At 39.5% G+C, this 13337-nt stretch overlaps 1 protein-coding gene across 1 annotated transcript in view; it reads left to right on the forward strand.

The window, feature by feature from the left end:
* The first annotated feature begins 3050 nt into the window (after positions 1-3050).
* LOC132160151 (NACHT, LRR and PYD domains-containing protein 3-like) overlaps positions 3051-13337 on the forward strand; it is a 29518-nt gene continuing 19231 nt past the window's right edge. The window contains exons 1-5 of the mRNA XM_059569888.1: positions 3051-3200; positions 5202-5309; positions 5425-5485; positions 5937-6141; positions 6312-8073. Of these exons, the coding sequence (XP_059425871.1) occupies positions 3142-3200; positions 5202-5309; positions 5425-5485; positions 5937-6141; positions 6312-8073 (2195 nt within the window). The 5' untranslated portion in view covers positions 3051-3141. The remainder of the gene's footprint in view (positions 3201-5201; positions 5310-5424; positions 5486-5936; positions 6142-6311; positions 8074-13337) is intronic.

Genomic DNA, 13337 nt, shown 5'->3' on the forward strand with positions numbered 1-13337 from the left:
AGCATCACCCTCCTTTTAACATGTCAAGTCTGCCATTCTAACCCAATCAGCCTGACATAATGATCTCCAGCCTTGTGCTCGTCAACATTTTCACCTGAGTTAACAAGATGATTACTGAAATGATCTCAGCAGGTCCTTTAATGACAGCAATGAAATGCAGTTTTCAAATGCAATTTTTTTTTGGGATTAAGTTAATTTTCATGGCAAAGAAGGACTATGCAATTCATAAAATGCATCTAGACATGCAAAATCGATTTTGCAATCGATTCAGTCTCTCAAATCAAACAAGAATTTTTTTCAAAGTGACAACCCAAGAAAGTAAACGCTCTCTCATTTGTAGGTTGCATTGATAGGTAGCGGTGGATGCAAGTAAAACAGTACCTCATTTTTTTTCTTCTCACCTGAAATTCATGTAATAAACATGTTTTTGACAAAGATTTCAATTTGTTTGTGGTCTATATAGCCTGCATCAAAATGAGGTTTGCAATGATGCGCCCGAAGGCACGGGTTGAAGACCCAGTCAGTGACGTCACGATATGCTAATTTGTTGAAATACATACCTACTTAATCATCATCAACAAAATTTTAAATTTTTTTTTTATTATTATTATTATTTTTTTAAATATAATATTCGTTTTAGACAAAATAATAATATAGTACTTTATATAATACAACAATAACAAGGTTCTGCACAAGCAATTGCGATATTATATAATGTAGATTAAAAATGTAAATTTACACAAACACACACACATATATATATATATATTAGGGGTGTAACGGTACGTGTATTCGTACCGAACCGTTTCGGTACAGGGCTTTCGGTACGGTGCACGTGTGTACCGAATGACCGAATGCAATATTTTGTATGCGGAACATAGGTACATTTTCGTGTTTCCAAACAAACATATTAAGTGGCGGAAATCCCGCCCTGCAGCTGATTCTAAGGCCGGTGACACACTGGCTGCGTGGCGTGAGCTTGGCGTTTCTGTTGCGTGTCAGTTGCGTGACGGCTGCTTCGCGTTTTCTGTGTCTTTACACACCAGAATCGTGCCTGACGCGGCGCTGGCGTGCTGTTACTGCTGTAGGTGACATAGAGGGAGACCGCCGACAGACCAGGATCTTGTCTTCATGACAACAATATCTATACTTCATGTTGAGCATAAATATAAAGCCTACTGATAAAGGACACCGTCAACAGTATTGACGGCAAAATAGACTATGTTTGACAGGTACAATATGCCAGTGTGTCACCGGCCTAAGGTTTTTTAAAGGCATCACGCGAGTAATTCAAACGCAGCTCCCGTCGGCTTTTAAACAGACCTTTGCTCTTAATTCCGATCGGTCCAACGCAATAACGAAATCTGAGCAGGTCTCAAAACTGAAACTGTTCATGCTGCACTTTACACTTTGGAAAAGTTATATATATTTTTTAAATATGAGCAGGCCTACAAGCTGGGATTGGTAATGCTGCACTGTAATCATAGTTACTTATTTATATTTTTAATTATATTTTATTATATGATATTGGTTTGAGACTGAGAGTATTTTATTTAGTGAAGAACCTAGTATTTTATTTACTATTCTTTTTTTATTTTATATATGTTTGTGACGAGTGGGGCGGGGCCGAGGGACATGGGAGCGAGGCCGGGGGAGTGATTGGAGATGAACTACACCTGTTCGACCCACCGGTCTCGAGGCCCATGGAGGAGATGGAAGGATATAAAACTGGAGCGACGACAGTGAAGGACGAGAGAGGACCAGGCCTGGGCTTTTAGTTGTGTTTTGGGTTTTATTTGCACGCACCAGTCGTCCGTGAGGGGCTGGTGCGCTGTTTTTGTGTTTATTTTGTTATTAAAATGTTTTTGATTGTCCGCCGGTTCCCGCCTCCTTCTTCCGGATGAATATGAAGGTTTATATCATTACAATGTTTTATTAAAAAGTATTTTTAAAAAGTTTATAGTAATAACCACCTGCAGTTTAATGTTTGCATTTCTTTCCTTTACTGTACCGAAAATGAACCGAATCGTGACTTTAAAACCGAGGTACGTACCGAACCGTGATTTTTGCTTACCGTTACAACCCAAATATATATATATATATATATATATATATATATATATATATATATATATATATATATATATATATATAGCGAGTGACCAGAAAATAAAACGAGAAATGTTTGATTTCACAACCTATAGCATCAGCTATAAAGGAGAAGCCCATAGAGAGTCCATAAAAGCAACGGGACAAAATTATTCAACAGTGTCTGCAAGATTCGGTGGGTGATTCAGATTTCTCTTGGTACAGCTATTAGAAGACTTACAATTGTCAGACAGGTTGCTCACGTGACATCTACGTCATCAAGCTCAGTTTGAGTCTGCGCAGTACGCTCGACCACCAGAAAGTGCGTACTTCTAATTGACTTCACTTGTCTTTTTTGAATCCAATGGGGTCACTGGTTCCATTTCTTTTCCTGTCTATGGGCGGACTCGATTTCTCATGACACCGGCTCACATTGAAAATGAATGTCTTTCGGCCACTTTGACACTCTCAACGCTGGCGTTGTGAACACACAGTAAGGAAATTACGTAAATGTACTACCGCTGATTGGCCAACACAGTAAAACTCCTTTCACCAATGAGAAACCTTTTGGCACGCCCACTGCTCCAGGCTGCAGCTATCCGTGTCTCAACTGCGTGACCGTTATTACAGTTAACTATGCGAAGTGATGTGGAACTGTAATGCGGTCAAGAGAGCTGCCTGGAACTACGTTCACCGTGTGTTTCCCAGAAAATAATTGCACACCTCAGAACATTCATCAGCCAATCAGATTCAAGCATTCAACGGCCCCGTAGTGTAAATTTGTTTAAATGACATTAGGAGAGAGTCTTACAAAGTCTGTAAATCGTCAGATTCCACTTTTACTTTGATTTTAACACAGTGCTTGTTGGAAATTATGCAGTTTGTGAATAATTTGATTCTGTGTAAATAATGTCAAGATGAAATAGTGTTTCGTGTGTGCATGTCACTGCTGTGGACTGATTGTTGATACAGAGGTGGATTTGAGAAAATTAACTGAGATGATTCATACCTGACTCTGTGTATCAACATGTGGATCTGCTTTTAGATGAAACCATGGCCTCCAGAATGAATCTCTCTGAAGAACATGAAACAAAGATAAAGACAGTCAAGAGGTGAGAGAACCTGAAATATTTCACATTGTTAATGCTCAGAAACAATAAATGCAAACTACAGTAACATGTTAATTTAAAAGTGAGTCAGATTTACCTGAACACATGGATGTGTCTGTGAGGAAAAACCCAGGGATGGCTCTTTCAGATCTGTGCAGAGAGGAAGACTCTTCTGTTGAGTCCAGGTGAGATATTATGAGTGTCATATATACTGCAGGTGTGGTGTGTTAAAGACATTCACCAGGTGTCCCTGTTGCTGCTGGATGTTTGTGTCTGTCTGTATCTGTATGTTTATGTTGCTCTATTTTATTCTAAAATGCATGAATGATAAGGGCACATTTACATTTATTCATTTAGCTGACACTTTTATCCAAAGCAACCTACAATTGCTATATAATGTCAGAGGTTGCACACCTTTGGATCAACTAGGGGCTTAAGTGTCTTGCTGAGGGACACATTGGTGTTTCACAGTGGATTCGAACCCGGGTCTCTCACACCAAAGGCATGTGTCTTATCCACTGCGCCAACACCACCCACACATGGGCACATGGGGCAGATTCCTTTTATTGATAGAAAAATAATACTTAATCTTTGAAACCTCATCACAACAGACTCCTCACTGAAAAAATGTAATAAAAAAAATCCGTTAGATTAACATAATAAATACATCGGTTGCACATTTATGTTATGTTCTCCCAACATAATTTATATCCATTTATGTTACCTAACTTAAGTTTGTCAAATGAACAAGACTTTTTTTTATGTTTTGATTTAACATGATTATTGTTTAAATGAAATCTTTATCCACTACATGCAGTGGTGTTTCAATAAATTAAACAAAACTATGATGAAATATATGATAAAACCTGAAATTAACATAAAAAAATATAACAGATAAAAAAATATTTAGTCAACTATAACATTTTATAAAATTTTTGCAACCTTAATATTATACATTAATAAAAGCAGTAAAGCAAAAGCAAAAACATTTCTTTGGGAAAAACATGTATTTTTTTTTTAACAGTACACCACAATCTATACAGATTACAAATATATTTGTTTGAAATGCATCTGTTAAATATAATGCAAAAATCTATAATAGCCCCGCCCCCCCCCTACAAAAAAAATAAAATAAGATAAAAACTTGCTTAAAGTAATACATTGTTACACAAAAGGAACCATGACAGCATATCTAATATATATAATTAAATATTTTAAGAAAGACCTTCTTTGAGAGTGTGATAATCTTAAAGCTCCACCATTATTCTCCTGAAATGAATACTTATAATATATAAGTGTATGAATATGAATACTGCTGAACACAAAGGAAGATGGGGACAAACAGCTTTGTAGCAGCATTGATTTCCATATAGTAGAAAAAAATACTTTAGAAGTCAATGGTACCCAAAACTGTTCAGATTAGCATTCTTCAAAACATCTTCCTTTGTGTTCAGCAGAACAAAGACATTTATACAGGTTTGGAACAACTTGAGGGCGAGTAAATTACACCAGAATTGTCATTTTTGGGTGAACTATTCCTTTCATCAGTTACGTGTACAGTAATGCAGCGGACCTTGACAACAGCCTACAATGGTAACGTCTGGTTCAGTTTCTCATACCGATGCAAAATGTAATCTTTGCAATCATACAAAGCAATGTTGAAAGGCTGCTCTAAATATAAATTTAGTTTCATGTTTTAATTACCTCTGCGTAGAGCTCAGATCCCATCCACAGGGAGAGACAAGATGGTGATGGGTTTGAATCAGTTTCCTTCACAAAGTGGCAGGGTTTCTGAGGAACACATAACTACTTTATTTAGCTTCAACATGACTAATTCTGTATGATTGAACATCCCTACAGAATTAATACATGGTATTTGATTAAAATATGTTTAGATGAGAAACATAGATTAATCGTGTAGGAAATATAAGCATATCTAAAAATTCAACAACCCCCCATTGCTCCCCATTTTCTGAAACAGTTTTTATTGCTGTTTTGTTTTAGTCTGTGGCAGAATGAATCTTCTGAATCCAGCTGTGTGTCCATGAAGAGTGATGCTTCAATGGGTCGTCCAATTAATTTTAGCTTGGGAGACTCATCTGCTGATTTGAGGTATTGTTTAGTTTACAGTATGAGAAATATGCATGTATGATAACCATTCATTTACTTAACTCTATTAAATATATTAACATGTTTACAAAAATATTCATTATTTGTTTAACTACAGTCAAAAACATGAAGGACCAGAATCACATACAGCAAAGAAGAACTTAGACTCCATTTTCAAGGTTGGTTTTGTGTGTGTGTCCCAACACAATAACCCTCTGGGTAAAAGTAGTAAGAAATGGTGAAATCTGTGAAATCATCTCTGTAAAAATCACATTTACTTTCCTACCCACGTAAGTTAATTTGTAGTCTGCTATAAAGCAGATCAATGTCCACTAAAGCAGAGAAGCTGAATCCATATGTAACCTGACTGCTGCACAAAGATGAACATCAATCTAGCAAACAGCCGATCCAGTCAAACTCCCTCTTTTAACCTCAGTATCTGTAGACGCTGATATTTGAGCATACAGTGGAAGTTATTAACAGTTGTGACATAATTCAGTGATGCTTATTAGTATTCATGCCTTTGACTACAATATAAATACAGGCTTGACTCTTGTGTATTGATACTTTGGTTCAACCTCTCTGTGACTGAATGGAGGTTTATTGTTTGAATATTTATTGTGATTTCAGGAGCTTGAGCACAAAATAATTTCTATGGTGAAGAGTGAGTTAAAAAGCTTTAAGAGACTGTTGAGTCCAGATTACCCAGAATGCTCTAAAACGGACCGTTATGATGATGAGGGTCATAACCGAGTCAGAGAGGGGCTTCTGAAGATCACACTCCTCATGCTGAGGAAGATGAACCTGACAGACCTCGCTAACACACTGCAAACCAGTAAGAGCTCTGGACCAGCAGATTATAGCCTGTTTTTTTATCAACCTTCTGTCTTCAGTCACTAATGCTCCTGAATGTCACGACACAATCTAATATAAAACATATAAAACCTTAAAATACTTTTTTAACATATCGCTCTGCCAATAACAACAATCATTTCCTTTGCTCAGAGCTGATGCCTGTGTATCAACAAAAACTCAGATCCAGACTCCAGGATAAATATCAGAGACTCAGTGAAGGACTGTCCAATCATGGAGACTCAACACGTCTGAATGAGATCTACACAGAGCTCTACATCACAGAGGGAGGCAGTGGAGAGGTCAATAATGAACATGAGGTGAGACAGATTGAGACAGTGTCCAGGAGACCAGAGACACAGGAGACACCAATCAACTGCAATGACATATTTAAACCCTCACCTGGAAAAGAAAAACCCATCAAAACTGTGCTGACTAAAGGAGTCGCTGGAATTGGAAAAACAGTCTCTGTGCAGAAGTTCATTCTGGATTGGACTGAAGGAAAAGAAAATCAGGACGTTCATTTCATATTTCCACTTCCTTTCAGGGAGCTGAATTTGATACAGAAACACCTCAGTCTTGTGGATCTTCTAAACCACCTTCACACAGAAACCAAAGAATTTAAATCAACAGATTATTATGACTACAAAGTCATGTTCATATTTGATGGTCTGGATGAGTGTCGACTACGTCTAGATTTCCAAAACAATCAGAGTTTGTCTGATGTGACCGAATCAGCCTCAGTGGATGTGCTGCTGACCAACCTCATCAAGGGGAATCTACTTCCTTCTGCTCTCCTCTGGATCACCTCTCGCCCAGCAGCAGCCAATCAGATCCCTCCTGAGTGTGTCGACCAGGTCACAGAGGTACGAGGATTCAACGACCCTCAGAAGGAGGAATATTTCAGGAAGAAAATAAATGATCAGAGTCTGGCTGATAGAATCGTCACACACATCCGATCAACAAGAAGTCTGTACATCATGTGTCACATACCAGTCTTCTGCTGGATTTCAGCCATTGTTCTGGAGAGGATGATGGGTAAATCAGAGAGTGCAATGATTCCCAAGACCCTCACACAGATGTTCACACACTTCCTGATCTTTCAGACCAAACTGAAGACACAGAAGTATGATGGGAAATGTGAAATTGATCCTGATCAGTTTAGAGAGACTATTCTGTCTCTAGGAAAACTTGCTTTTGAACAGCTGGAAAAAGGGAACCTGATCTTCTATGAGGAGGACCTGAAAGAGAGCGGCATTGATGTCAGAGAAGTGTCTGTGTACTCAGGAGTTTGTACCCAGATCTTGAGAGAGGAGTTTGGACTGCACCTGGGGAAGGTGTTCAGCTTTGTTCATCTGAGTATTCAGGAGTTTCTAGCTGCTTTATTCAAGCTACTGTCCTTTTCTGAACAAAACACAGGACCTGAGAATGAGTACAGGACACCAATAACCAGTTTACTAAAGAAAGAAGTCGACAAGGCGTTACAGAGTGAGAACGGAAACTGGGACCTTTTCCTCCGGTTCCTTCTAGGTCTCTCACTAGAGTCTAATCAGACTCTCTTACAAGGCCTCCTGAGAAAGACAGTAAGCATATCTCAGAGCAATCAGGAAACAGCTGCATACATCAAACAGAAGATCAGGGAGAATCCCTCTCCAGAGAAATCCATCAATCTGTTCCACTGTCTGAATGAACTGAATGATCGTTCACTAGAGCAGGAAGTACAAACATACGTGAGCAGAACAGGTATCAGTCATCTCTCTGAAGTCTATCTGTCTCCTGCTCAGTGGTCTGCTCTGGTGTTTGTGCTGTTGAACTCAGAAGAAGAGCTGGATGAGTTTAAACTGAGTAAATATCATCGATCAGAAGAATGTCTTCTGAAGCTGCTGCCAGTGGTCAAAGCATCAAGAAAGGCTGAGTGAGTATTTTACAGTGTCTTTGTTTTATTTACTATTTTATACAGTAAGCCTGTGTTTCTCTTCAATGTTTCTGTACATGTTGAGGACTTTCTTATGTGACACACTCAGCTAACATCTTAAAGTGCTTTACTAATGACCTGAAGTTATGAATCAAGTATGTTTGATAAGAGAGAATCATCCAAACTGTTCAAAGCTGAGTTGCCTTTAGGAACAGATTGAGATCATCATCATTCTCCTAAAATGTACATTCAGGTTTATTAAAATAAATTTAATGAATTCAAATTCAATATAATAATTCATAAGTGAAGCTTTCTGTAAAGTTGCTTTGCAATGATTTGTATCGTTAAAAGCGCTATACAAATAAACTTGAATTGAATTGAATTTAATTAATTCAGTTTCATGAAATTGAGTTTATTTATTTGTATAGCGCTTTTTACGATACAAATCATTGCAAAACAACTTTACAGAAAATTACGTTTCTACAATATTTAGTAGTAACTTATCAGTGGTCACTGTCAGTTTATGTGCATGTCAGAAGAAACACCCGAGCAACAGAGAAGGACAGCAGCTTGTAAGTGTTTTGTGTCGTTTTCTCATTAGACTACTGTGTGATCGTCATTGCTAGGAAATTTTGGTTTAAATTGTGTGTCTTACCCTGGTAAATACGTGCTGAAAGTAACGCTTGGTTTCGCGTTTGCCTATCGTGGGACTGCCCAGTTTCAGTCTGCTAAATAGTGAGGCGTGGCCAGCTGACTTCAATCACAGTTAATCAGACAAATATAAAAGTGGTCGGTTTCACCGCAGCAGCGGTCGTGGCAGCCCTCGTGTGAATCCTCCTCGTGTGAAGACCGATGAGTGTAGAGACATTGACTCTACCTGCGCAACTCCACCGAGCCAGGACACCGACAGGGCACTTGAGTATTGCTTTTCTCCCGTTTCTTTACTTTTTGTATAGCTTGTTCTCAAATACTTATTTCTCACACTTGTAGTCACTATGTGCTTTCAGATCTCTACTATCACTACTAACACTCGGAGAGCATGCTATGTACATCGCAGGAAGGCCTGTCCAACAAACCTACGGCCTGTCCCTCTGACCTCTACTATTACGCTCTCTATTCCAGTTGGTCTCTGGAACTGCCAGTCTGCAGTTAACAAAGCAGACTTAATTTCCTCTATTGCTACTCATTCCGGTCTCAACCTTATGGCACTGACTGAGACTTGGATCAAACCTGAAGGCACTACCACTCCCGCAGCCCTCTCCACTAATTTCACTTTTTCCCATACTCCTCGTACCGTACTGGTCTCCTTATATCAAAAGAATGGAAATTTGATCTTCAGCCATCACCTACAGGTACTGGTTCATTTGAATCACATGCCATTACTGTAACCCACCCTGTTAAAATCCACTTTGTGGTCATTTGTCGCCCCCCAGGGCAATTGGGAAACTTCTTGGAGGAGTTGGATGTGCTGATATCAAACTTTCCTGAAAATTGTACTCCTCTGGTACTGCTTGGTGACTTCAACATCCACCTAGATAAACCCCAGGCTGCTGACTTCAAAACTCTGCTCACCTCATTTGATCTCAAGCGAGTGTCTACTACAGCGACTCACAAATCAGGCAACCAACTGGACCTCATCTACACGTGCTGTTGCTCTGTGGACAACTCTTCAGTTGCTCTTCACTGCACACCTCAGACCACTTCCTCGTTACTGCTAACCTAGCACTTACTCCTGAAGCGGCACACACTCCAACGCAGGTCACCTTTCGACGGAACCTACGCTCACTCTCACCATCTCGCCTATCTTCTGTGGTTTCATCCTTGCTTCCTGCACTCTCTCAGTTTTCAGCTATGGGCACGAACAGTGCTACGGGACACTCTTTGCTCCACTTTAACATCTTCATCATCCTCGGACACTCTTCAAAACTTTCTCTTCTCTTCTTAATCCGCCTCCACCACCTCCTACTTCGACTCTTATGCCTGTTCCACATATAATCCATCTGCAGTGCGTATGCAGTCCATGTGCGTTACGTATGTGGTGCTGAAGCAGCACGAACTCATTGTGCTTTAACACAGGACGCTTTGCAGTCCGCTACTGATCCGCGGCTGTTTAAGCCAAAAACAAACATTTGTCCATTATTTTGAAATCAAATCATGTTTAAAATAAAATAATAATAAAAAAAAAAAAAAAAAAAAGCTTTTTCAGCATTGTGATACTCTTTCATCACAGTACAGTAACGATCTTTCATAGACATATTTAAATTCAAATATAAACAACATATTACTCATGCATTTGACTGTTAGGTTTTTATAATAAGTTGCTGAAACAAGCTGCAACACATTTAAACACAACATTAGCCTACTTTTCTTGTTAGGATATCACAAACATTTTAAATTAAAACTCACCATTGACAGAAACAGTCGAATCTCGTGCCTTTTGCATTTAAATCTTTATTTCACGCAATCCAACGGGTCTTAAATAACTTTGTTTTTCTGCCTCTATAAAAGTGCATATATAATGTTGCCTTGTTTCTCTAAAGTTACTCTTTTTCTTGTTTTAAATCTAGCCAAAACCCATGTGTTGCGTGTAAAACACAGTAGGCTTTAATTAGTATACATTTATTGTGAAATGACTGCATTTCCGTGTCAATCCATGTTAATTTTTACCGCGAACAATGCGCTGTCACTTTAATTCAGCGCATGCAGCACAGCAAAAATAGACTCGGTACGTAAATGATCGCTGCACTGCTGCAGACGCACCGTTCCTGGAACGCATTGACGGACCGCAACCGCATGCAGTGTGAACGCTGGAATCCGTTAACATGGGTGCGTAAAAAAATACGCAGCGCATACGTACTGTAGACGGAATATGTGTGAAACGGGCATTACAGCGGACGACTTTGCAGTTTTCTTCACAAGTAAGACGAACCATCAGTGACCAATTCTTCACACCACAGACTGAGGACAACTTCACAATGATCGACGCACACTATTTCTCCTCCTTCTCCCCACTCTCAGAGATGGACGTTTCCAAACTTCTCCTGTCCAATCATTCTACTACTTGTCCACTTGATCCGATCACCACTCACCTCCTTCAAGCGATCTCTTCTTCAGTCATACCTTCGCTTACTCACATTATCAACTCCTCTCTTCACTCTGGAACATTTCCTTCAGCATTCAAGCAGGCTCGGGTAAGCCCACTGCTTAAGAAAACATCACTAAATCCAGCGCTTCTTGAAAACTACAGACCGGTATCCCTTCTTCCATTTATTGCAAAGACACTTGAGCGAGCTTGTTCAACCAGCTTTCTATGTTCCTTGTACAGAACAACCTCCTGGACAGCAACCAATCTGGCTTCAAAAGTGGCCACTCAACTGAGACTGCTCTGCTCTCAGTTACTGAAGCCCTGCGACTGGCAAGAGCAGCTTCAAAATCCTCAGTACTCATCTTACTAGACCGGTCTGCTGCTTTTGACACTGTTAATCACCAGATTCTCCTGTCTATCCTTAGAAAGATGGGCATCTCTGGAACTACACTCCTGTGGGTTAAGTCCTACCTCTCTGACAGATCCTTCAGTGTGTCTTGGAGGGATGATGTTTCTAAGTCACAACACCTTGCTACTGTGGTTCCTCAAGGCTCAGTACTTGGACCCATTCTCTTCTCCATCTACATGACGTCATTAGGATCTGTCATTCAGAAACATGGCTTTTCTTATCACTGCTACGCTGATGACACCCAACTCTACTTCTCATTCCAACCAGATGACCCAACGTAAGTTGCTCGCATTTCAGCCTGTCTGAGTGACATTTCTAGCTGGATGACTGACCATCACCTTCAGCTTAACCTTACGAAGACCGAACTCCTGGTGATTCCAGCTAACCCATTGCTTAATTACAACTTCTCTATACAGCTGGGTTGGTCAACCATTAATCCTTCCAGGACAGCCAGAAACCTAGGAGTTGTGATGGATCATCAGTTAAGCTTCACAGACCTCATTGCTACAACGACCCTGTCCTGCAGATTTGCCTTATACAACATTAGGAAGATTAGACCCTTCCTGTCAGAGCAAGCCACCCAACTTCTTGTCCAAGCTCTTGTTCTCTCCAGACTGGACTATTGTAATGATCTCCTGGCGGGCCTTCCTGCATGTACCGTCAAGCCTCTGCAATTGATCCAGAATGCAGCAGCGAGCATTGTCTTCAATGAGCCAAAAAAGCTCACGTTACTCCTCTCCTCATCAGGTTACACTGGCTACCAGTAGCCGCTCGCATCAAATTCAAGATACTGATGCTTGCCTACAAGACAACCACTGGCACGGCATCAACATACCTAAACTCACTGGTTAAATCTTATGTGCCCTCCAGAAGTTTGTGCTCTGCAAGTGAACGACGCCTTGTGGTGCCATCCCAAAGAAGTTCAAAATCACTCTCATGATCCTTCTCCTGGCCTGTGCCCTGCTGGAATGTCACCAATCTCAGTTCGTACAGCTGAGTCTTTACTCATTTTCAAGAAACATCTAAAGACTCCTCTTTTTCGCCAGCACTTAACCAACTAATACTAGCACTTTTTCCTTCTTTTCTTGTCTTTTCATTTAAATAAAAAAAAAAAAAAAAAAAAAAAAACCTGGCTATGCGTTCTGTACTAGACTAGCTGAGACTTGTCATGGCACTTGTATACTGTTGTTGTTCTCTTGTTGACCTGACTGCTTCTATTGTTCTCATTTGTAAGTTGCTTTTGATAAAAGTGTCTGCTAAATGATAACATGTAATGTAAAAATGTAAATGTGCATTTTGACAGAAATTTTCTGAAAAATTAATTTAACTATAATTAACAAGACAAAGTCAACCAGATGATAAACACTATTAACTGCAATTATTATATGATGCAACCACACTTGACTGCAGAGGAAATAATAGTACATTCGTCTAGTAGTCGTAGTAGTAGTACAAGATTCTGTGTACTGTTTTTTGGTCCAATAAGTATTTAATAGGAGAAAATTATTGGTCATCCAACCTTTTACATTTTTAACACACTCTGTTAACTAGATAATTTAGAAGTTTCATCTGGTCTCGTAGAGATATATAGTTGAGTATCACCAGCATAACAGTGGAAACTAATCCCGTATTTTCTAATAATATTACCAAGGGGCAACATGTATAGTGAAAATAGCAGAGGACCTAGGACAGATCCTTGTGGCTCTCCATATTTTAATGGCACTTGAGAAACAACAGATACATGTAATCATGTGGCTGCCATTCATATGG

The sequence above is a fragment of the Carassius carassius genome, chromosome 16 (assembly GCF_963082965.1).
Source record: "Carassius carassius chromosome 16, fCarCar2.1, whole genome shotgun sequence".
Lineage (NCBI taxonomy): Eukaryota > Metazoa > Chordata > Actinopteri > Cypriniformes > Cyprinidae > Carassius > Carassius carassius.